Raw genomic sequence first — 21,976 nt, 5'->3', positions numbered from 1 at the left:
AGGATCTAAAAAGTTCAATGTACGATTAGATCGGACAGTGTACACGTATAGCAAAATAAATGTGTTTTAAAAATAGAAATGTAGCCTCAATCAAACCTCAAATTGCTCCTGAGTGGTCGGAAGACTAGAAAAGTCCATTTACAACACCAACTTAAAGTAAAATTGAGAAGGGGATGAGTGCACACAAAGGAAGCTCAGTTACAGTAAGAAGAATGCTTGTGATTTATCTTCACCCTAACTGCTAGATTGTACACTTAACAATGTACTGCATGTTAGTTGAAATTATAAATCAAATGAAGGATGTGTCAGTTATTTTGCTCCCAGGTTCCCATTGTGTCTGTTCCCATCAGTGAGGGAGCAGTTGAAAGTCCAGGCACACTAGATAATGAGGGCAAAAATAAATCCTATTTAATTACAGATCAAATGAATTGCAGCATTCTTCTCAGTATTTAGCAGCACCAGGACCGAGCACTTTTACTGGGCTTCACTTTTTTTACTGGCCTGAATTCTGATATTCTAAAGTGCTTAATGCTCATATTTTGCTGTGCCACCCCTGAGCTGGCAAAGCACTCACACGTTGTCTTTATACCTCCTGACTCAGGACCTCATGTCACAGAAACACTCATGTTTTTCAGTCAGCTGTCATTCAGCAGCAGGAACAAAGTTCACAGGACTGTGTACAAATGGTTGTAATTCCTAAATGGTTAGTGGTTTAGTTATATCCATTGAATTAAAGCTGAAAGTCTACACTTCAAACACATATTGACTGAATCTGAAACATCATATTCACACTGAATAGAACTCATTGACATTCAATACAAAAAAAAATGGTATTTTCAAAATAAATATGTTTAATACTTACACTAAAAACAACAGTATTAATATTGTAAAACATTTTACAGCACCAATAAATATATTAATGTGAAAATATACTAAAATATGTGGCTGTACAAACTCAAGAAAAAGTGTGTCATTTAAATACAAAAATGTTGTCATCAGAGGACTGGCGAGGTGTGGGCACAGAGCCAGCAGTCTGTCTCAGTGAACACACTCAGGCCTCATGTTTGAGGGTGGCAGCACAGGTCAGTTCACATGAACAGCAGTAGTACAGCTGGCACTTCTAGAAACACAGGTAGGATTGATGAAACCAAATGTGTCACTATATTGTGGAACAAGTCAGAATCACTAACTTTAAGTCTGGACCCATCTTCTGACCATATTGCACATTTTTTTCACAGGTAGTATATTCAGGAATTCATACCTTTTTTAATACTATAATTATTTGCAAACAAATTAGTGATATGTTCCTTCAAATAGTGATCATTCCATGTATCGTCATCTGTCAACACTCCTTGTGAAAAACAATTTACAATGGGCGTTTCAGCACAGCTGAAATAAACAGTGGACAATGAAAAGATTGATTTCTGAGGTCCATGAAATCATGCGTTTATGTTTGTAGCTTGTAATGGTAACAGTAACAGTGTTACCTTTTGACATCCTTTATGGTATTCACCAGGGTTGTGTTGGACTTAAAATCACTAATTTGAGCACAAGTTATTATTTCAAAGGCATAAATACTAATTGTAAGGCACACGTTATTAATTCAAGAGCACAAATGACTAATTTCAGCTGAGTACCTCAACACCTGCCAGGCTGCATGAGATAAATGTCAGAACTAAATCAATTTAGACCATGAGAAAACAAGGTCCAAACTGTTGAAATCTAGCAGCCTCCAGACAAATCATATCACACAATCAGCTGATGTGAATGCACAGCTCCTATTTGAAATAATATACATCATATATATGGTGGCACATACCTTACCTTATTAATTATATCCCTTGCAACTTTACTGAACTATATATCCTATTGTGTCTCTATAAGGCCTCATCAATGAAGGTCTTTTTCTCATATGGTAACAGTTTAGCATCAAAGAAAATGTTTGTTTGAAATGTGGCTGTATCCTACTGAACCACATAACAGTGTAATACTTGGGAATGAGGAAATAATGTTAGAGTCAGAGAGAAAACTGTGCCATTTCACCACCGGCAGACCAGAGGCCTCAGTCTGATTGGACAGTCTTCACTAAATTAGGTCCGAGCTGAGCAGCAGCAACGAGACTCCTACAGTCCTCCATATGACATGCCTTTGGGCCAACAAGTGCAAAACCACATGTCCCTCGCCCCAGTCCAAAATGAAAAACACCTGTGTTGGCACATCATTCACGCACATAATGGTGGTTGGGGTTTCTATCGGTCAACCAGCCCACCACGATCCCCCTCTAGCTGGTGAGAAACACAGCTTCAGTTTAAATCAGGAATGTCAAAGCATCGTCTTTCAGTCCTTTCTCACACAGAAAAATTGAGTTTACAGTCTTACATGTTCTCCATTCAATCTCTAGACAGATTGAAACTGTTTCAAAAATAACCTTAACACTGCATATAAATATCAGAATACTGAGCATATTCTATAAATTAGATGTAGATAGAGGGATATCTAGTAAGTGTATATACAGATCATTTATGATCAACTACGCTGTTGTGAATGCCTGACTTATTTCTTTGGAACACACACAGAAGATATTAAATAAGGGAACTGGAAGGTTGTGGATTTCTACAGTGAGGTGCTGATCTGTATATATAATCAGCATTTCTAGTCACTGCTTGTCTCAGCATATACCTACAGTAATATCACTTTAGACAGCCTGGTCTCAAGAGAAGTTGTTAAAGGAACACAATAGCTCAAAATGTAAAAAATAAAGTCTGCTCAAAAAGAGAACTCTGCTATTTCACGAGGGAAGGGTTATATCAGGTCGTTGTTTCTTTCCCATAACCCTGATGGAAACTTCAACCTTAAGACCATTATTAACTTTGGTCGCTTTTCAACACTTAGGCCCTACCCTAATCTAATTTTAATTTTTTTTATTTTAACAACTAAAATCCTTTAACTTCCTAAAACATCACCAATAGCCAAGTTTTGGTTCAGTTTTTGCAATAATCACGTAATCCTTTCATGAGAGAAGAACATCATCTTCACATTATACATCACCTCGGCATATAAACTGCATCCACAGTCACTTCAGGAAACGTTTAAAGTATGTTCTCACACCAGTCAGTCCATACAGTGGGGACAACACTTCACATCATGTCACGGAAGGAAACAGTATTTGGACCTGCCGTTCAGATCAAGTACAACAGTTGCTTCACCTTCACCTCCGCGAGTTCGGAGGTGAGTTGGGTTTCTGCTGCACCCTTTCATTGAAGTTGTGCTCACTAGTTTTTGTTACCAATATATATCTTAGATATGCATATCTACAGCAGACCAGCATCCAGTGATGTGTTACAAAAAAGAACTAGCCATGAGCAGGCCACTGAAATATTTCCTGTTAACACTTCAGTGGCGCATTCGTTTCGCTTTAAATAGAGTTTCTATATGTAGCAGCAACAACATATTGTCGATGTACTTTTAGTATATATATATATATATATATATATTAGGCAAAAACAGACTGTGGCAAGATCTGCGTCAAGAATGTCTTGCGTTGTCATTTTGTATCCTTGCAGGGAATGCATTCTCAGGTTTCAAAGTGCTGTGCCAAGAAAGAATTCCTTCATAACAGTGTTGCCGGTCTCATCTCCTCGGTTTATCACATCTGTGGAAGACAAGATGATAATCTGGTTAAGTGACAAGCAGAAAATTGGTTTTGTACAGCTTCATCTCATAGAATATGATGAGCCAATGTCTCACACAGAACTTCTCCATGCAGATAAAGGGACTATTCAGAGACAGAGGCAGACACGAAGCAGGCAGTGGACAGTGAGGGATGTTGGAGGATGGGTGAGAGATGATCCGGGTCAGTTTAAACCTCCTCGTACTTTCTCTGCTGTATACACAATTTACTCTGATATTGGGTAAAACACTTGATTTAACCTTCACATCAAGTTCTCATGTCTCTACGTTTTCTTAGGGTTCAGGGGGAGGGGTTCTATCGGGAACTGGGGGGGGGGTGGGGCTCCCCCTGAAGCGAGTGGTGGGGGTGAACAGGCATCGTACCCTACCCTTAGCTCCCCTCCACTCTTGCACCTGAAGTGTGTGGATCTCTGAATCCCAAGCAGTATGGGGGGGTTTCTCGGGGTCAGGAGAGGTCTCCACCTTGTTAACTAGCTATGTGCTGTACACCAGCGGTCCCCAAACTTTTTTTGAGCCACAGACCGGTTTCGTGTCAGACAATATTTTCACGGACCGGCCTTCAGTGTGGGCGATAAATATGATGTAATAAAATGATACGACCGGCATAAAAATACAACTCACCATTACGCCAAATTAGTGGGAGCCCTGAGCTTGTTTATCTGCAACAAGCCGGTGTTACGGTTTAAGAAGCGACCGTGTTAATTGGCGACTTTGAACCAACGTGTCCGTTGTTGTCATAGTTAGACAGCTGTTGATAATAGGAAGAGAACACATAGCTGCCCTAGTGAATGCCGCATTGTTTAATTTGTATAGTATATATTGTTATGTATATCAGAGGGGTCATTACAAAATTAAACCAAGTGGCATTCACGAGGACCGCTATAGGTGAAAAGTCGCCAGTTAACAGGGTCGCCTGTTAAACCGTAGCACCGGTGCCATCTTGGGGTGACGGGAGACAACGCCACCCGAAGTGTGTTTGTTATGTCCAGTCTGCTTCGTAACTTAGTTTTCGTCGCTGTCATTGCAGAAAACCGCTTTACAAAGAAGCTCTCCAAAGACGTTTGGTTTATTTTACTCATTTTCTCTCGCTTGTGGGTTTCGCTATAGCTCGCTAGCTTTAGCGAATACGTATTACGTATTACGTATTACTTATACGTAATACGTAATATGTGACCTCTTGAGATGTGTGACGTATTTCGTGAGAGGCTCAGATGCACAGACAGATGTATCAGGTCCTTTTTCAAAATAAAACGTTTTTACGACTTTGATAAAAACGTCTTTTTTTTCATTCACTCTTTCTTTGCGACCCGGTACCAACCGACCCACAGACCGGTACCGGGCCGCGGCCCGGGGGTGGGGAACGCTGCAGTACACAGACCAGTGTGCAGTACACAGACCAGTTTTACTCCTTTCGTCTCAAAATGACCAGCAGGTCTGTAACAAAACAGGATGATATTCGCCTACCTCACAGGTAGATCGATAAATTATTACTAGCATGTGAAAACTTATATTTTCTCTCCAAGAAGGAATTTTCATGCTCGCGTTTTGGTTTTATATACAGATACCCATCTCTGAGAATGCCAATGACAAGTGCTCACAGTGAAGTCTGTGAATTGTTAAGAGTAATGGAAAAACTATTTCTGCATCAAGATGTTACCATCATTTTGTGGAAACTGTCTTAAGCTTAATTGTATTGGGGTGGCAGTGAATGGATAACTTGAAACGTGGAGAATTAACTCAAGTAAAATAAATATGGGTGCAACCCTTTAAAAGTTGACATGTTCCTCCATGGGCTGGGCCAATCCTCCCCCCTCCTTTCTTTTGTCATCCAGCTAAAAAAATTTAACTATCACTTATTGAGCTAAGGATATATTTCTTACTTTAGCAAAAACACAATTGAGATACAGGTTTTTCAACCACATGTGATGTCAAATGTCAAATGGCTAAATTATTTCTAGTTCTGAATACAGGCTGCTGATTGCTTCATCCAGACTGACTAATATGGGATGTATGGGTCAGGGAGTTTCTAACCATAACCCACCCTTTCTGCAGATGTTTGAAGTAACATAATGTCATGCCAAAATCTAAAACATTCAGGCTGGACATTCAGTGGTGATCTCAAAACATCAACATTTACATCTGATGTAACACAGAGACAGTGCTAACACACAAAATCACCAAAATGTAAATACAACACCAAAAAGCAGGGAGAAGCATGCATTTCTCAACTGGAAGCACAGCGATGGGAAGATAGGAAAAAACTGGTTTATGTGTAAACAAACCTGCAAGTTATTTCGTTTAACTCAAGTTGCCTGGACTTGCAGTCTAATTGTGTGAATTTGCAGGAACATTTACAGGTGAGAGGGTCCTGCACAAACAAGCGCTTCCTTCTCTCTGAGCAAGGCACACAGTGGCTGCAAGGGAAGCAAAAAGGGGGAGAGAGACAGATCTAAGCTATAGAGCGAATTCTGCAGAAAGGGCAAACACATGCAACAAATCCCCCACCCACATTTGATGTGTAATAATAATAATAATAATAATAATCAGAGCTCGAGGAATGACACAGGGACACACATAAATTATGTGTAGAAGGCCCATGACTTTCTACTGAAGGAGACTTTTGGAACATTCTATTTCAACAAGAACACAAACTATCTTAAGTGGATGAAAGGGTCATTCATGTACTGTAAAAAATTAAGGGATTTCATGTTGGCAGGCATTAATGGAGCCAAAGCCAATAGGACAGTCCCTACAGGACAGGTAGGTGATGATGAGGAAAGGAAAAAATGAACATGTCATAGTTTGACATTGAGGTAGACACTATAGTTATTGCAGTATCTGTCACAGTGCTCAGCAAGAGACACGGACAGAACTAGATATATACCGCTATTGCTATGGGGAAAAAAGTACCTATGCTTCATAGAACTGATCTTGCTTTGCACAACAAACCCAAACCGTAGGATCAATTCCGTATCCCCTTCCAGAGCTCTTGTATAAAAGCAGAAGTTATCTGTGAAGCTCTCAAGGCTACACAGATAACAGATGTAGATGTTGTGGCTATCATCAGAATCAAAAGGAAACATGGCAACAGACAGAAAAAAGAAGCAACAAGCAGCTATCAGGCCAGCAGACAGCCATAAAGACGTGCCAGACATTTGGAGTGGAATGTTGCTTCAGATATAGAAAAGGATGCAGTAACACATGGAAAAAGGTTCAATTTGAACGTACCATGCTGACGCCACCTACTGCCCTATTGGGCCAGGCCTTAATGATAATGCTGCTGTCAGCAAACAGAGGAGGAGGCAGGTGAAAGAGAGGAGACACCTGAGCAGATGTATTGTTCAATCAATCGCTGATAAAGCCAAACAGGAAGTAATCAACATCAACATTGGGCCTGCCCGACTGTATGAGAGTGGGTCTGAGTCCCACTCCACTCTGCCACAGAATGACCAACGTGCACAGTGACAAGTAGACATCAACAAGCTCAATTCAGCTCTGCATCCTCTCTCCTCCACCAAGCTGTCAGGATTTAACCCGCACTCTCGTAAATGTGACCAGCTGACCTACTGCTGAGGAGACACACAGTAACCACATGCATGCACATGTCAAACACACACAGCCCCCTTCAATCAACGAAGACTCTGCGGCTCCTCTCTGGGCTCGTCCTCTATTTACACCACTAAAAATAAAAAAAGGTTTACTGCATGACACCTGTTGCTATGATTAGACTGGGGAAGTAGCCGGGGGCTGAGGGTCAGGTTTGTGCAACTGGAGTCAGAGCGCAGACAGCAGTGGGTGGTCACCTACGCTGTTATGGCCGCACCATAAAGTACTAAACCTGCTGTCATAAAAATAGCTCGCTCAAAGTGTAAAGATAGGACTGAAGGCCCGACACTCTACCTCCACAATCTACAGCAAACAGGATTTTCTCAGCTGTGGCAGCACCAAGCATGCTCACTTTCTGTTTAACTGAATTTCACGGGCTAACTGAAATATATTCTTTGTAAGTCTGTGCACAAGCAAGTTCTTTTTCATTTGGTATCAACCACAATGTGTCCATAGCACTGAAAACTGGAATCTAGTGTCTTCTCAAATTTGATGTATTTTTTTATTCTTTGATCAGATTTGCCATTCGACTTTAATGGGTTAGTAAGTGTTTAGACTCATGTTTAGACTAAAAGTCATTTGAGTCCTTTGGAGTTTTGGAGTTTTGGAATAAAGAAAACAAAAACATTTTTAAGTATTTGGTAGGAAAAGCATCCCAATGTCTAAATACAATGGCAATCACTGCAACACTCTTCTTTATGTAAGTTCATCTCAAAATCCCTCTCTGCTCCAGAACAACAAGCCATCAAACTTTCACATTGTGCTTTTCTAGTGGTCCCATTACTCCCATTAGTGGACAACCAATTTTCTCTCTTGAACCACAAAGCCATTGACCAACAGAGAAAAAACACAACACCTACTTACTATTGTTTCTTTGCATGAACATCTGGTTTTAGTCTGAAATGAAAAAGAGGAAGATAGCTTAGTTTTTTTCTTTGATTGCAACATTGTCACTGTGTGTAAGGGCTTCATATCATACCTGCAATCACACTTTTGATGTTCTGTGAAACTTAAGTGAATAGTGTGCTGCGATACCAGTGGTCTAAACCGCATCACCTTGAGAAGAAACAGAGGACAGAACAAGGCAAGATTGAGATTAAAACAACATCAGGCTACAGTCTAAACACCTCAGCTCTGAACTGTCTGTCTCACTCTCCGTCTCTCTGCTTCTGCAGTAGCGACAAGGCTGTCAACCCAGTGTATCCATAAAAAAAAAAATACTTTAATGTATTAAACTATACTTAAAATGTAAATAGTATATCGCAAATATACTATCAAAGAAGTGTACTTTCTGCAAATATATAAAAAGTATACTAAAGTCATGCTTTCACCTATTTTAACACACTTTAAAATAATTGTACTGTAGTATACGTTCAAGAAATATTATGAGAAAAATATACTTTAAGTGTAAGTTCTGTGCAATTATTTTCTAACATATTTGTTGTATATTTCAAAAATGCTCTAAATTAGCATTGAAACAATGTATTTACAGCACATTTGATTAGTAAGTAAACTTATTCATGCTATTATTTGTATATATTAATTGTGTTATAAATAAATATGCTAAATATATTTAATCTTAGCATACTTGAAGCCCTACTAATCATAAGTATACTTAAAGTGTGTTAATTTGGAACAACTAATTTTGTACTTCATATATTTAAGTAGTATTAAAATAGTATTTAAGTACTATTTAAATACTAGTATATTTTAATATATTTTTTGTGCTAAATTGGGACTACTTAAAGTATACTTAGTACACTTTAAGTACATGACTGTATATGTGCTAATATGCATGCCGATAGTTCACTTAAAGTATATTTGAAATGTATTTTGAGTATATTACAAATATGTAAACATTATTTATTTATTATTATTTATTGACCATACTTAAAGAAACTTGGAAAAGAACACTATCTGGTGGGTAAAGTTATTACATTTATAATCTCAAGTAACCTTAATTTAAAAGAATGAGTGAGGGGGAACCATCTTCAAAGCTCGGAGAAACTCGGCCGCACTTGGCACCGCTCAACTCGAATACGCGTGCGCAGTTAACCACTGGCGAAAGTAGAAGCGGGAAGAAAGCGCTATTCTGTCTATTTTAAGGTAAGTTCCAGCGTCATAAAAAGCGCTACCGTTCATCTATTTGGCAAACTTGGTTGTCTCTTTATTCTTCATCTGTTAATTATTGGTTGGATGTTAACTTTATGTCTTCGATTTCGAAAGCTAACATTAGCTAGCCTTTAAGCTAGCTAGCCCGTCAAGTCCACCATGTGAAACTGCTCGTGAAGAGTTTTAGTGTAAATATAACCACAACTTGCGTTTCAGCAAACGCAGCGTGCTTATTAGCGGGTGCAATGATAATTATGTCAATCTTTCAGGGCCAATCTTGAATTGGGTAAGCAAGTCTTTTTTTTATTGTTGGTGTACATGGTTGCTCCAACAGTTAACTTAACTCAGTTAGCTAACGGTGCAGTAACATGGGAGTCAGGGAAGGGACCTCGTCGGGAAACGAGTCAAAATTAGAAACAAGTTTATCCGTTAACCTATTTAAAAGTAACGTACAGTGCTCTTAACATATCACGTCACGTTTCACCTATTACTTTTGATGAAACCGAAGCATTTTTTTAATGGCAGACAATGTTGACAACATTGGTCAGACAGCCATGTTATTAGTCCGACCAATGATATTTTATATGTTTGATCTGCACTGGTAGGAATATTGGCATGTCATATTGATATAGTTCCTCAATGTTATTACTGATTTAAATAATATTGGTTCAACAGGATTTCCTGCGTAGTCAAAATATAAGAACATGTTGTATGAATATGCTGTGACATCATCTCTCTCTCTTCTCTTAACCTCTTAGCGTTCCTGTAAAATTTACGAAAAACGCCTATCCAGACGTACCAACAGTAAATTGAAAGCTGTAGGAGAACCATTTGGAGTAAATGCATGGTTTTGGTCTCTTTTGAAAGGTAACACTCTGAAGTCCCCCCCCCCCCCCCCCCCCCCCCCTACAGTCAGAATCACTTTAAGTGCTGCTCACATTGAGTAATATAAGTTGGCACACACATAAGTAGAAGATTTTCTATTTTCTCCTAAATAGTTTTGTGAAATAGATGCCTGCAGATGATTATAGCTGGGACTTATGGTCTGGAAAACACAATGGGAGCATAGCATAAAGCCTTACCTAGTCCAAGTAAAAAATAGATTATAATTTTACAGAAAATTAAGATTTTACACATGTTTTACTAAGGGTATGTTTAGGCGTTTTTCCAATAAAGGCCATTTGGAGACTCCATTTTAGGCCCTAATGAAAAAACACATTCACTATTGCACTATTGTTGACACAAAGGAACTGAAGCATAAACACTTTATTGTGTTTTTCCCCCGAATTGAAACCAAATTGTGTGCAAAATGAACAAAAATCGACAGGTTGTCATTACACAGTGAAATTGCGGGTTTATTCACTTATCTGGCATCCCAACATGGCACTTCCTTGTTTTTGTCTTTTCATTGTCTATTCGAATCCAGCGTCATTTGACAAATCCGACTCCGTGTGTGCGCACAGTTGCCAAAAGAAGTTGGTCAGCCCTCTTCTTCTTCGTTGACTCTGGTGGGTTTAGAAGAGGATATCTTGCTCCTATTGGCTTACATTTGGTGTCAATCGAAAGGTTAGAGTCGAACGAACAGTTTGATATCCGGGTTGTAAAGGTGCGCGGCAGAGAAAGGCTTTTACAGCTACTTTTCTGAAATATTTTGTCATATCTGCCGGCTGATTTGAAATGATGAAACGGCAGTTTGTGGATATTTATGGACAACATCTTGTACTGAATTGGATCGTATGGACCTTTTTACGACGTAACAAGACCGTTTTTAATGGAATGCCTGTGGCTCAAAACGAAGCTTAATCGGTGAGTCGGCTTGATTTTAAAAACGTTTGTTTGTTGTTGTCTGACAAAAACGTTGCCTGTAGCTGCTGTGGTGGTCCGATCTTGAAATGGAGTGGATAGTTAGAATCATAAGAATCGTAGGTTTCCAGAAACATACAACACTAGTACCTAACTATAAATAGATGGACAATGAACGCTACGATCTCCAGCGCACAGTTGGCTGGCCCGACGTTAAGAGATTTTAATACTAGTATTAGTATTAATATATACTGTTATTAAAGAATGTCCACAGACGCCTCGGACGCATCATCAGGCCGAAGTGTAACAATGAGCAGTTCAGCCAAAGAAAAACTAAATCATATGGATCCTGTTTGCGGTTCAATGTTTGATGGTTCTTTGTTGTGTTCTGTTTAGTTAACCATGTAAACTTTAATTCAATAAAGTGTTTTTGATTACTATCTGGGAAGTTCATTCAGCCTTTAGGATACTGGTAGTACATTTATAATATGTTAATGGACAGTATTATGTAGTGTACAAGGTAATATAGCATAGTAATAACAAAGTGTGCTTTCTTAGTAATTGGAATAAGGCAAAAGTATACTTTTAGTATACTATAATCACAATATTAATATATTTAGAATGTGATTATAGTACAACAAAAGTATACTATTAGCACACCATAAATATATTTAGAATTTTTACATATTTCAAATATACTTAAAATACAATACAAATATACTTTAAGTGAACTATCGGCATGCATATTAGCACATACACAGTCATGTACTTAAAGTGTAGTAAGTATACTTTAAGTAGTCCCAATTTAGCACAAAAAAGAGACCTGGGCGGGCCGATCGCCGGCGGCATAGACTAGCTCTAGGGACGTGGAACGTCACCTCACTAGCGGGGAAAGAGCCGGAGCTGGTGTAGGAGGCGGAGCGGTACCAGCTAGATATAGTTGGGCTCACCTCCCTGGAGAAGGGTTGGACTTTGTCCTTTTCTGGAGTTGCCCAGGGTGAGAGGCGCCGGGCGGGAGTGGGGATACTCACGAGCCCCCGGCTGAGCACCGCTGTGTTGGAGTTTTCCCCGGGGAACGAGAGGGTCGCCTCCCTGCGCCTACGGGTTGCGGGGAGTAAGGCTCTGACAGTTGTTTGTGCTTATGCACCAAACAGCATTTCGGTGTATCCGGCCTTCTTGGGAGGGGTCCTGGAAAGGGCGCCGCCTGCCGACTCCATAGTTCTCCTGGGAGACTTCAACGCTCACGTGGGCAATGACAGAGAAACCTGGTGGGCTTGATTGGGAGGAACGGCTTGCCCGATCTGAACCCGAATGGTGTTTTGTTGTTGGACTTCTGTGCTAGCCACAGTTTGTCCATAACGAACACCATGTTCGAACATAAGGTGGCTCATAAGTGTACCTGGTACCAGAACACCTTAGGCCGGAGATCAATGATCGACTTTGTAATCGTATCATCTGATCTGCGGCCGTATGTCTTGGACACTCGGGTGAAGAGAGGAGCAGAGCTGTCAACTGATCACCACCTGGTGGTGAGTTGGATCAGATGGCGGAGGACTCGGCTAGAAAGACCTGGCAAGCCCAAACGTTTAGTGAGGGTGAACTGGGAACGTCTGGCAGAGGATCCTGTCCGGGAGGTCTTCAACTCCCACCTCCGGAAGAACTTCTCACAAATCCCGAGGGAGGCTGGGGACATGGAATCCGAGTGGACCTTGTTCAAAGCCTCTATTGTGGACGCGGCTGCTCGGGGCTGTGGCCGGAAGGTCATCAGTGCCTGTCGTGGCGGCAACCCGAGAACCCGGTGGTGGACACCGGGGGTGAGGGAAGCCGTCAAACTGAAGAAGGAGGCCTTTCGGGCCTGGCTGGCCCAGGGGTCTCCTGAAGCAGCTGACGGGTACCGGCGGGCCAGAAGGGCTGCAGCGGCAGTGGTTGCGGAGGCTAAAACTCGGGCATGGGAGGAGTTCGGGGAGGCCATGGAGAAGGACTTTCGGTTGGCCTCAAGGAAGTTCTGGCAAACCATCCGACGGCTCAGGAAGGGAAAGCAGGGTCTACCCCAGGCTGTTCTTAGCAGGGGGAGGGGGGGACTGCTGACCCAGACTGGGGACATCGTCGGGCGGTGGAAAGAGCGCTTTGAGGAACTCCTAAACCCGGCCAACATGTCCCCCAGAGAGGGGGCAGAGCCGGAAGACTTTGGGGTGGTTTCACCCATATCCCTGGCAGAGGTCGCTAAGGTAGTCAAATAACTCCTTGGTGGCAAGGCGCCAGGGGTGGATGAGATTCGCCCTGAGATGCTGACAGCGCTGGACAGTCTTGGTTGACACGCCTTTTCAATGTCGCATGGGGGTCGGGAACAGTGCCCATGGACTGGCAGACCGGGGTGGTGGTTCCCATCTTCAAGAAGGGGGACCGGAGAGTGTGCTCGAACTATCGTGGTATCACACTGCTCAGCCTCCCGGGAAAAGCTTATGCCAGGGTGCTGGAGAGGAGGCTCCGACCGCTTGTCGAACCTCGGATTCAAGACGAACAGTGCGGATTCTGTCCCGGTCGTGGAACAGTGGACCAGCTCTTTACCCTCGCAAGATTACTGGAGGGGTCCTGGGAGTTTGCCCAACCAGTTTACATGTGCTTTGTAGACCTGGAGAAGGCTTTCGACCGGGTCCCTCTGGGGTTTTTGTGGGGGGTGCTGCGGGAGTATGGGGTGCCGGACCCGTTGGCACGGGCCATCCGGTCTCTGTACACCTGCAGTAGGAGCTGTGTTAGTATCCTCGGTAGTACGTCAGACATGTTCCCGGTGGGTGTTGGCCTCCGCCAGGGCTGCCCTTTATCACCGGTCCTGTTCGTGACCGTCATGGACAGGATATCTAGGCGCAGCCAGGGGGCGGAGAGGATCTGGTTCGGGAGTCTCGGGATCGCCTCTCTGCTGTTCGCGGATGATGTGGTCCTGTTTGCCTCCTCGGACCGTGACCTCCAGCATTCACTGGGGCGTTTTGCAGCCGAGTGCGAAGCGGCAGGGATGATAGTTAGCACCTCCAAATCTGAGGCCATGGTGCTCTGCCGGAAACCAGCGGATTGCTCCCTCCAGGTGGGGGCAAACTGCCTACCCCAAGCGAAGGAGTTCAAGTATCTCGGGGTCTTGTTCACGAGTGAGGGTAAGGTGGCGCGGGAGATCGACAGGTGGATCGGTGCGGCTGCAGCAGTAAAACAGGCGCTGTACCGGTCCGTCTTGGTGAGAGGGAAGCCTGGGTCGGCCTGCTGAACCTGCTGCCACCGCGACGAGACCCCGGATAAGCGGGTGATAATGGATGGACTACTTCTATGTCAAGAAGTATAAATAACTTGAATTATTTAGTAAGTAAGTATGAATGAATGCAGCATGTGCACAGACAAACCATATTGGTGGAGTTATAGTATGTGTTTAAGTGCTTGCGTGATATCCCATAGTTGTCTATGGATGATTAAGGTGTCTATTTTGTTCACCAGTTAAGTTCAGGAGGAAAAACCTGAAAACCACAAAGGAAATTGAAGTTGACCCTGGGCTCACCTGCAATGTGACATTGTGTGTTTCTGTGGGAATACACTCCATGGCTTCATCGTTGCAGCAGCCTCCACAGCGGTTGAGCACGACGCAGGAAGGAATGTAGGTGTGTTCTGTATCCTCCGGATACTCCTGGAAGATGTCCAACAGCACTTCCCTGGGTTGACACATACTCTTGGTGATGACATCTGGGAGAAGAATGACTGAAAAAAAACAAGAAGATTGATCATCTCATCATCATCACTGTCATCATCTTTACTTGACAGTGAATACAAAAGCTTTATGTAATAATAAATACTTATCAAATCAAAATCATAGATCTGTGGTCTGAGCAGCAACAATGACACCTGTTTTTGCTGCTGACAATGTGAACAGTGTTCCTGGAGAAAGTAAATTATTCTGTTTCATACTGGCATGGCTGAAAACAGCCTACCAACCAGTTGGTGGAAATGGACATGACATGATATACGATGCTCTAGTAAACTCCCAGTAATGTGTGCAGAAGTAGAAAAGGTTAGATAAGAATAGACGACTCCGGCTGTATGGCCATGTGATAGACAATAGTGATTATTTCAGTGGGTCTGATTACAATAAAGCAGCTGCACAGAAATATGCCTTCTTCACTGAGTTGGTATGGAGACGCTATATGTTATCACATGAATTGGAATACAATTATATAAAATGCAGGTGGATTGATGATATATACTACCATCATTCATTTTGACTTCAAATATGCAAAATGTAACCAGACACACAAGCATCATATAATATCTGTCGATGAAGAACAGGACGTTTCATACTAGTGTCAGATAGAGCCCTAACCCAACAGAGTGACCTGCTAGCCCTCTCTATTTCCGTTCCCTGTGCAGCCCAGAATAATCCATCACACAGTCCATCACACTCGCTCCCAGCAACCCTCAATAACTCCTGACCCCTGGTCTGTCAGAGCAGCCGTGACCTCAGGCACTGTGGCGCCAGGGTCCACCTCTGAAATAAGAACTCGGGAAGCCCACCCCCCTACAAGTTCTACCTCTGGACTCATGCTGCAGTCAGTGGACTGTGTGAGCTTTATGATTCTGTGTTCAATATGATATACACAGATGTATCCTTGAGAAGTTTTTTAACAGAATGTCTATCATTCTGTCTCCTCGAGGTCCCATCACATTAGCGGAGGCATGAGGAGGCAAGTTGCCATAACGGACTGTAGAGTCCAATCCTCTCATGTGAGACATCAGATATAATAATAATAACAATAATAACATATTGATCATTTGTGGTCAGAGGGAACCTTACCTAAAAGACCGCATGTGACATTTGCAGCACCAAGTATCACTCAGCTCTCCAGAGAGACTGTGTCAACAGACAGCAGATACAACTAACTACACATAAGGAGCTATAACAGAATATATGAGCAGTTACAAAAGCAGACATAAGCAGTTAAAAGCAGTCAGAACAGACGTAAGCCGCCACAACAACATACATGAACAACAGACAGGAGCAGTTAGAATAGATATGAGCATCTACAATGTAGATGCTCATATCTATTGTAACTGCTCATGTCTGTTGTTGTAGATTCTACAACAACAGACATGAGCCGTTACAACAACAGATATGAGCAGCTACAACAGCAGACATGAGCAATTATAACAACAGACATCAGCAGTTACAACAGCAGACATAAGCAGTTACAACAGACATGAGCAGCTACAACAACAGACAGGAGCAAAAACAGACATGATCAGCTACAACAGCAGGGCCCTATTTCTCGTACGTGGCTCAACTAAGTCGATCAAATGTCCTATTAGCTAGCTAAAATTAACACAATGATTGCCATCAGGCTATCCCAGTTTCTCAGTCTGATCCGTGCTCAAACCATCTCGTTAATTCGAGCCAGACGTCAGTTCACAGGATAGTTGCGCGTGCCCTTCCGACTTCAAAAGGGGGACGTATCGATCACTGAAACCATGATTTTCTAACAGCACAAAGGCAAATAAAGTCAAAGGAAGAGCCTTTTTTTCTCTGCTGAGGAGCAGGAGATGATCATGAACGTATTTGAGGAATTCCAGACCATAATCATGGCAAAATCTAATCAATTCATTTATTTAATTCGCACTGGACCCCTGTCCAGTGCGAATTATCTCTATGGAAACATTTAGAACTTCCGCCATCCACAATGGAAGAAATAACCACTATTTCTGCTTTATACTTGTTGTGCAAACATCGGAACATCTAATGCCCTCATGTCTGGGTTCATAACATTAATATCATATATATATATATATATATATATATATATATATATATATATATATATATATATATATATATTTATACATAACATCGCCTGTAGGCTAAGTGTTGGGAAAATGTATCGGCTAATTTTAAGTGCCTAATTCTGTAAATGTGCCTACTGGTAGTCGGCATAATGGCATGCATCATCCAATTTGATCTAAAATAACTATCTTAACTCTTTCAGAACAAGTAGATTGTATGTGTATATTCATGTATGTGGAGCTCGTATAGGAAGTCATCATCACGTAATAACGGATCTTGGCGATCTCGAAGAACTCTCTCCCTATAAAATGTTAATCTAACTAAAATCGCTCCTTCATCAACGAGGAAGGGAGCTGCCATTTTCTTCAGGGGCCGTGGCCAGATTATCCAGTTAGACTGAATGAGCCTGCACTGGAGCAGGTTCACATTTTTTGATGCGTTGCTATGGTGATTTTGCCAAACTTGCAAAAGGTTCGAGGAACCCGAAAACCCTGACTTGTGTAATCTCATCCGGAAAATTATCCCGCTAACCATGTTAGCCAGGTACGAGAAATAGGGCCCAGGCATGAGCAGCTACAACAACAGATATGAGCAGCTACAACAACAGACAGGAGCAACAACAGACATGGCAGTTTCAACAATAGACATGAACAACAACGGACATGAGCAGCTACAACAGCAGACATGATCAGTTACAACAACAGACATGAGCAGTTACAACAGACATAAGCAGTTACAACAACAGACATGAGCAACCACAGCCATGGGCAGTTTCAACAACAGACATTAACAACAACAGACATGGGGAGTTAAAACAACAGACATGAGCAGCTACAACAGATATGAGCAGTGACAACAACATACATGGGCATACACAACAACAGACATGAGCCGTTACAACAACAGACATAAGCAGCTACAACACAGAAATGTCAACACACTCAACAGCTTCTACCCTCTTACCAAGTATATAGGTGTTTCTTATTGTGAATAAATCTCAAATCAACAGATGAGGCATGACAACTGAGCAAACTCATAATGAAAACCAGTATATGTTGAAAGCTCTATAAAGAAGAAGAATTGTCACACTATAGTTCATTTTGACTCTGATTAACACACAAATAATACTTTCAATTCAATTCAGTTTATTTTGTATAGCCCAATATCACAAATTACAAATTTGCCTCAGAGGGCTTTACAATCTGTAAACATACGACATCCCTGTCCCAGGACCTCACATCGGATCAGGAAAAACTCCCCAAAAATAACCTTTGACAGGGAAAAAAGGGAAGAAACCTTCAGGAGAGCAACAGAGGAGGATCCCTCTCCCCGGATGGACAGAAGCAATAGATGTCGTGTACAGAATGAACAGCATTTACAAAGTTACATAAACACATTACATGAATATGACAATGTATGTACTTTCTATTTGTGAGTTGGTTTTCAAGATTTACATCTTCAGGGTAGAACCGTCAGATAGTTGTGAGACTATAGACACGCTGTAGGTTTTGATCTTTTTGGAGGATGTGTTGTTGATGGAAAAAAATCTGAAACTCGATCAAAGCTTAGGTGAACTTCGTTAACAAGTATATGAACAATGGCTCGGAGCACTCCAGTTAGATCACAAAGTATCTACGACAGTGTGGCTGTGTGAAGATCTGCAGCATGCCAATGGCAGACTTCCTGCTCCTTTACAAACACTAACAACAACCACACAACCTGCCCACTGATGCTGTTTGGAGTGACTCATATGTGTCTACAGCCAACAGGCCCAACCTTGGCAGAACATGTCTCTGTCAAACAGGAGTATGGCTCTGTCTGTTCATGTATTGACTGCGTTCTTCAACCACAACAGAAACACAACAAACGTAACACTGCTAATTATTGTGGATGCACTGACTGATTTCTGCATTTTCTCCCACACTGACTTTTTTAATTAGCCTTACTTTTAGGACAACTCTAAAATCCAGTCAAACCTTTCACAACTGGGAACTTTGATTCCTGTCTGCTGTGTATCGGAACAAAATCCTTAGCTCGCACTAAACAATCCCCGCTAAACCTTTACAGAAACAAAGTCAGTCTGAGGCAGACTAGATACAAATGTCCATCACATGTCCACTAGGTGGCCCTACGGACATCTGGTCTGCAAACAGAGGAAAGGAAGAAGTCTGTAACAGACAGAAAACTTACCCTCATTTTTACTCTTCTCCACTCCCTTGTTAATGCTGGCAGTCTGGAAGAGATGCACATCAGACCAGGTGATAAATATGAAATATTTCTCATCTCTCAAAATATTTTTACAACGTAGTTCATGGAAGTATGGAACGTTTTTTTTATCTGAGCCCAATAGGCTACATCAAAATAAGCTACATCAGCAACCTGATGCAGCTATAATTCATACACTTATAAAGACTGATAAAGGAATTGTGTAAAGTACTTACTCTCCATTCTGTCACTGCCTGTTAACAAGTGAAGTCAGAGTCATCAGCCCTGTCAAGTTACAAACACGCAGCTGAGGAGCAAGGCTAATTTACCTTCAAAATAAAAGCGCAGCAGCGTGTCACGTTTTAATGTTATGTCAAATGATAATTTGGAATATGAAAAGTATTCTACTGGTTTTAATTCCATGCGTCCATATGTTCAATAGAGTTAAACCCGTCACTCCAACTCTTCAAATTGCTTGTCTGAGTTTTATTTTGAAAGGAGTTAACAGGAACCGCTCATTGTTTTGATTGTAAAAAGATGACTTGAAGAACCGGCATCTCTGGCAGACCTCTGTTCACCTTATGTGTAACCAGCGTAGATATTGCGTGAGAAAGCAGATCGGCCTGTGTGAGAACGAGATGGGCAACCTGCAGGGCGCCAGCACAGGAGGAACCGGGTCTCAACTCCCACACATATCAGAATTGTTCTGGGAATCTGGGACTAAACTCTGCGGCTGAATGCTCAGAGGACTGACTGTACAGATATAGTACACTCCATTCAGAAATGTCCCGGTGTAATGCACATCATATCAGTTACTATTCCCTTAGATGTTATCCAGCAAGCAGCATTCATGTAACAACTTTATGACGTATACCCACCGTCACATCACCCACTGTATTGAGCCGTAGCCTTCCATGAGGCTTTAGTTCGATTCTACTAAGGAGCCTACTTTGTGATGAACAAAAACATGCCGAAATTAAATAATTGTCTTAAAATAATCTAGACAGTCATGACAGGTACTTCATCATGCTATCTCTTTTCACGTTGGTTATTAAGCATATCAGATTTGAACAAAAATAATAAAAATAATTAAAGGTTTTAGCTAATAGAAATTCGCCAAAACGGGTCATCTGGTCATCTAAGACTAGCTTGTTGGTCGACACTAAATATATTAATTAATTAATCGCCTACATTCCAGGTTATGATCATTGACAAACAGCAGTAACAACATCTACAATAATTGAGAATAGAGAAAGATGTTGAGCTTTAAAGGGAGGTATGACAGATATCCCTGTCTGATAATTAATAATAAATATGAATAATAAGACTTAACAAATAAAGTCCAAGACTCACCTTTACAGTGGATAGGTGAAGAACCGCGGCCAAAAGGATGTGTACCAAACTGACAACAAAGTTCATGGTTGTAATTCCGCGCGATGAGTGTTGAAATCTCTGCGGTTGTTTAAGGGTCCAAAATCTAACAATATCAACAAAACAACACGCACACAGTCAAAAATCAAAAATACGTATTAAAAAAAACTGAGCTATAGAAAAGTCAAATCCATATTTTCCACGGGCATGTGGTACTTCGGCTGGAAACCTTACCATCCAACAAACAAAGACACGATGAAAGGTTCTTGATCCAGAACCTCAGAAACAGAGCGATCTTTCAAAAATCACTGTAATAATGTTGAGTGTGGAAGCGGGAAGCTGTCTGTCTTTACACTTATTAATCCCACAACATTAAGCTGCGTCCGTGTGCCACTGTCTGCCGGTAAAAGTCATCTCCCTTCTAGTGGTTCTTATTGACCGCCCGCCCCTGTCTGTTCCGCGGCTTCTCTTCTCTCTAAAGATCTCTGGGGGAGCATCGACAGTGGTTCCCCCGGCTCGGCAGCAGCACCAGTCTCTTGCGTTCTGTCTCCTCTTGGCGGCTGTTCATGCGTTATTAATGGTCCCGTATCAGAAGCCGCCAGTCTTGTATCTGGAGGCGGGGCGGCTGTGAGGAACCAATGGCAGAGAGGGGGCGGGCATTGATCTAGATCTGCTGTTCCCTCTCTCTCACGCACAGAGAAAAAAACACACACACACGGGTGAGGCTTCCAAAAGCCTTCTATCATAGTTTCCTTTAAACATCTTGGCTATTTCTTGGTTGAGCTTGGAGTTGTTTTGCTCAACTGCTATGTGTATACTGTCAATTATAAAAGTAATTATAATAATGATAATAACTAAATACAAAAATACTATTTTAAAGCATTGAAGGTACAAAGACAAAAGAAGTCTGATAATGTATTTCCCTCGACAATCCTTCACTAGAGCAGTGACTGAAGACTAAAGAGATACACAGTTTGGTGTAGAGCATAGAGTATTCTATTCACTAATTTGATTACTTCAAATTGGATAGGATGGCCTATCATACAGAATATTTAACACATGCATCTTCTATTATAAGTTGGAATTGTTTTCTCTTGTCTCTCTTTGTTGTCTTTTTATCATGTTTATTTGTATAAGTTACTCTTGATGTATTCCTTATTATTAAAACACGTAAATGAATGAAAATGAAAACACAATAATGAATAGTTAACACATGGATTTTCTATTACAAATTAATTGTTTTTCATTATATCATTTCTATTTGAACAAGTTACCCTTGATTAATATTAAAACAAATAAATTAATGAAAAATGTACCACATCGTGTATAATTCATCAATGCTATATTAATTTTGATATTTTATTACAAATCCACAGAATTGTT

The 21,976-nt window shown here is 41.4% G+C and overlaps 1 protein-coding gene across 2 annotated transcripts; it reads right to left on the bottom strand.

Moving 5' to 3' along the window:
* Nucleotides 1-885: 885 nt before the first annotated feature.
* vegfaa (vascular endothelial growth factor Aa) lies at nucleotides 886-21,150 on the bottom strand. 2 transcript variants are annotated; one of them, XM_034553488.1, is made up of 7 exons: nucleotides 20,828-21,150; nucleotides 20,576-20,699; nucleotides 19,208-19,250; nucleotides 14,750-14,946; nucleotides 8,276-8,352; nucleotides 8,161-8,193; nucleotides 886-3,652 (listed from the first exon to the last, which is right to left on the bottom strand). In XM_034553488.1, coding segments are annotated over exons 2-7 (417 nt in total). In that variant the 5' UTR covers nucleotides 20,642-20,699; nucleotides 20,828-21,150; the 3' UTR covers nucleotides 886-3,651. The 2 variants fall into 2 exon arrangements, with proteins under 2 accessions (XP_034409379.1, XP_034409380.1); XM_034553489.1 differs by lacking the exon at nucleotides 886-3,652 and adding an exon at nucleotides 4,296-6,104.
* Nucleotides 21,151-21,976: the final 826 nt, after the last annotated feature.

The sequence above is a fragment of the Cyclopterus lumpus genome, chromosome 16, assembly GCF_009769545.1.
Source record: "Cyclopterus lumpus isolate fCycLum1 chromosome 16, fCycLum1.pri, whole genome shotgun sequence".
Taxonomy (NCBI): Eukaryota; Metazoa; Chordata; class Actinopteri; order Perciformes; family Cyclopteridae; genus Cyclopterus; species Cyclopterus lumpus.
The sequence above is the reverse complement of the archived record's forward strand: the minus strand, read 5'-3'. Positions and strand labels throughout refer to the sequence as shown.

Excerpts from the sequence above, each read along its gene's own strand:
- vegfaa (XM_034553489.1), bottom strand. The coding sequence starts at position 20,641 with ATGAACTTTGTTGTCAGTTTGGTACACATCCTTTTGGCCGCGGTTCTT. Across the intron at positions 8,194-8,275 it reads CATCAAAAGTGTGATTGCAG|ACTAAAACCAGATGTTCATG; the intron begins GTATGATATGAA and ends TTTTCATTTCAG. Across the intron at positions 6,105-8,160 it reads GTTCATGCAAAGAAACAATA|CCACTGTGTGCCTTGCTCAG; the intron begins GTAAGTAGGTGT and ends CTTCCCTTGCAG.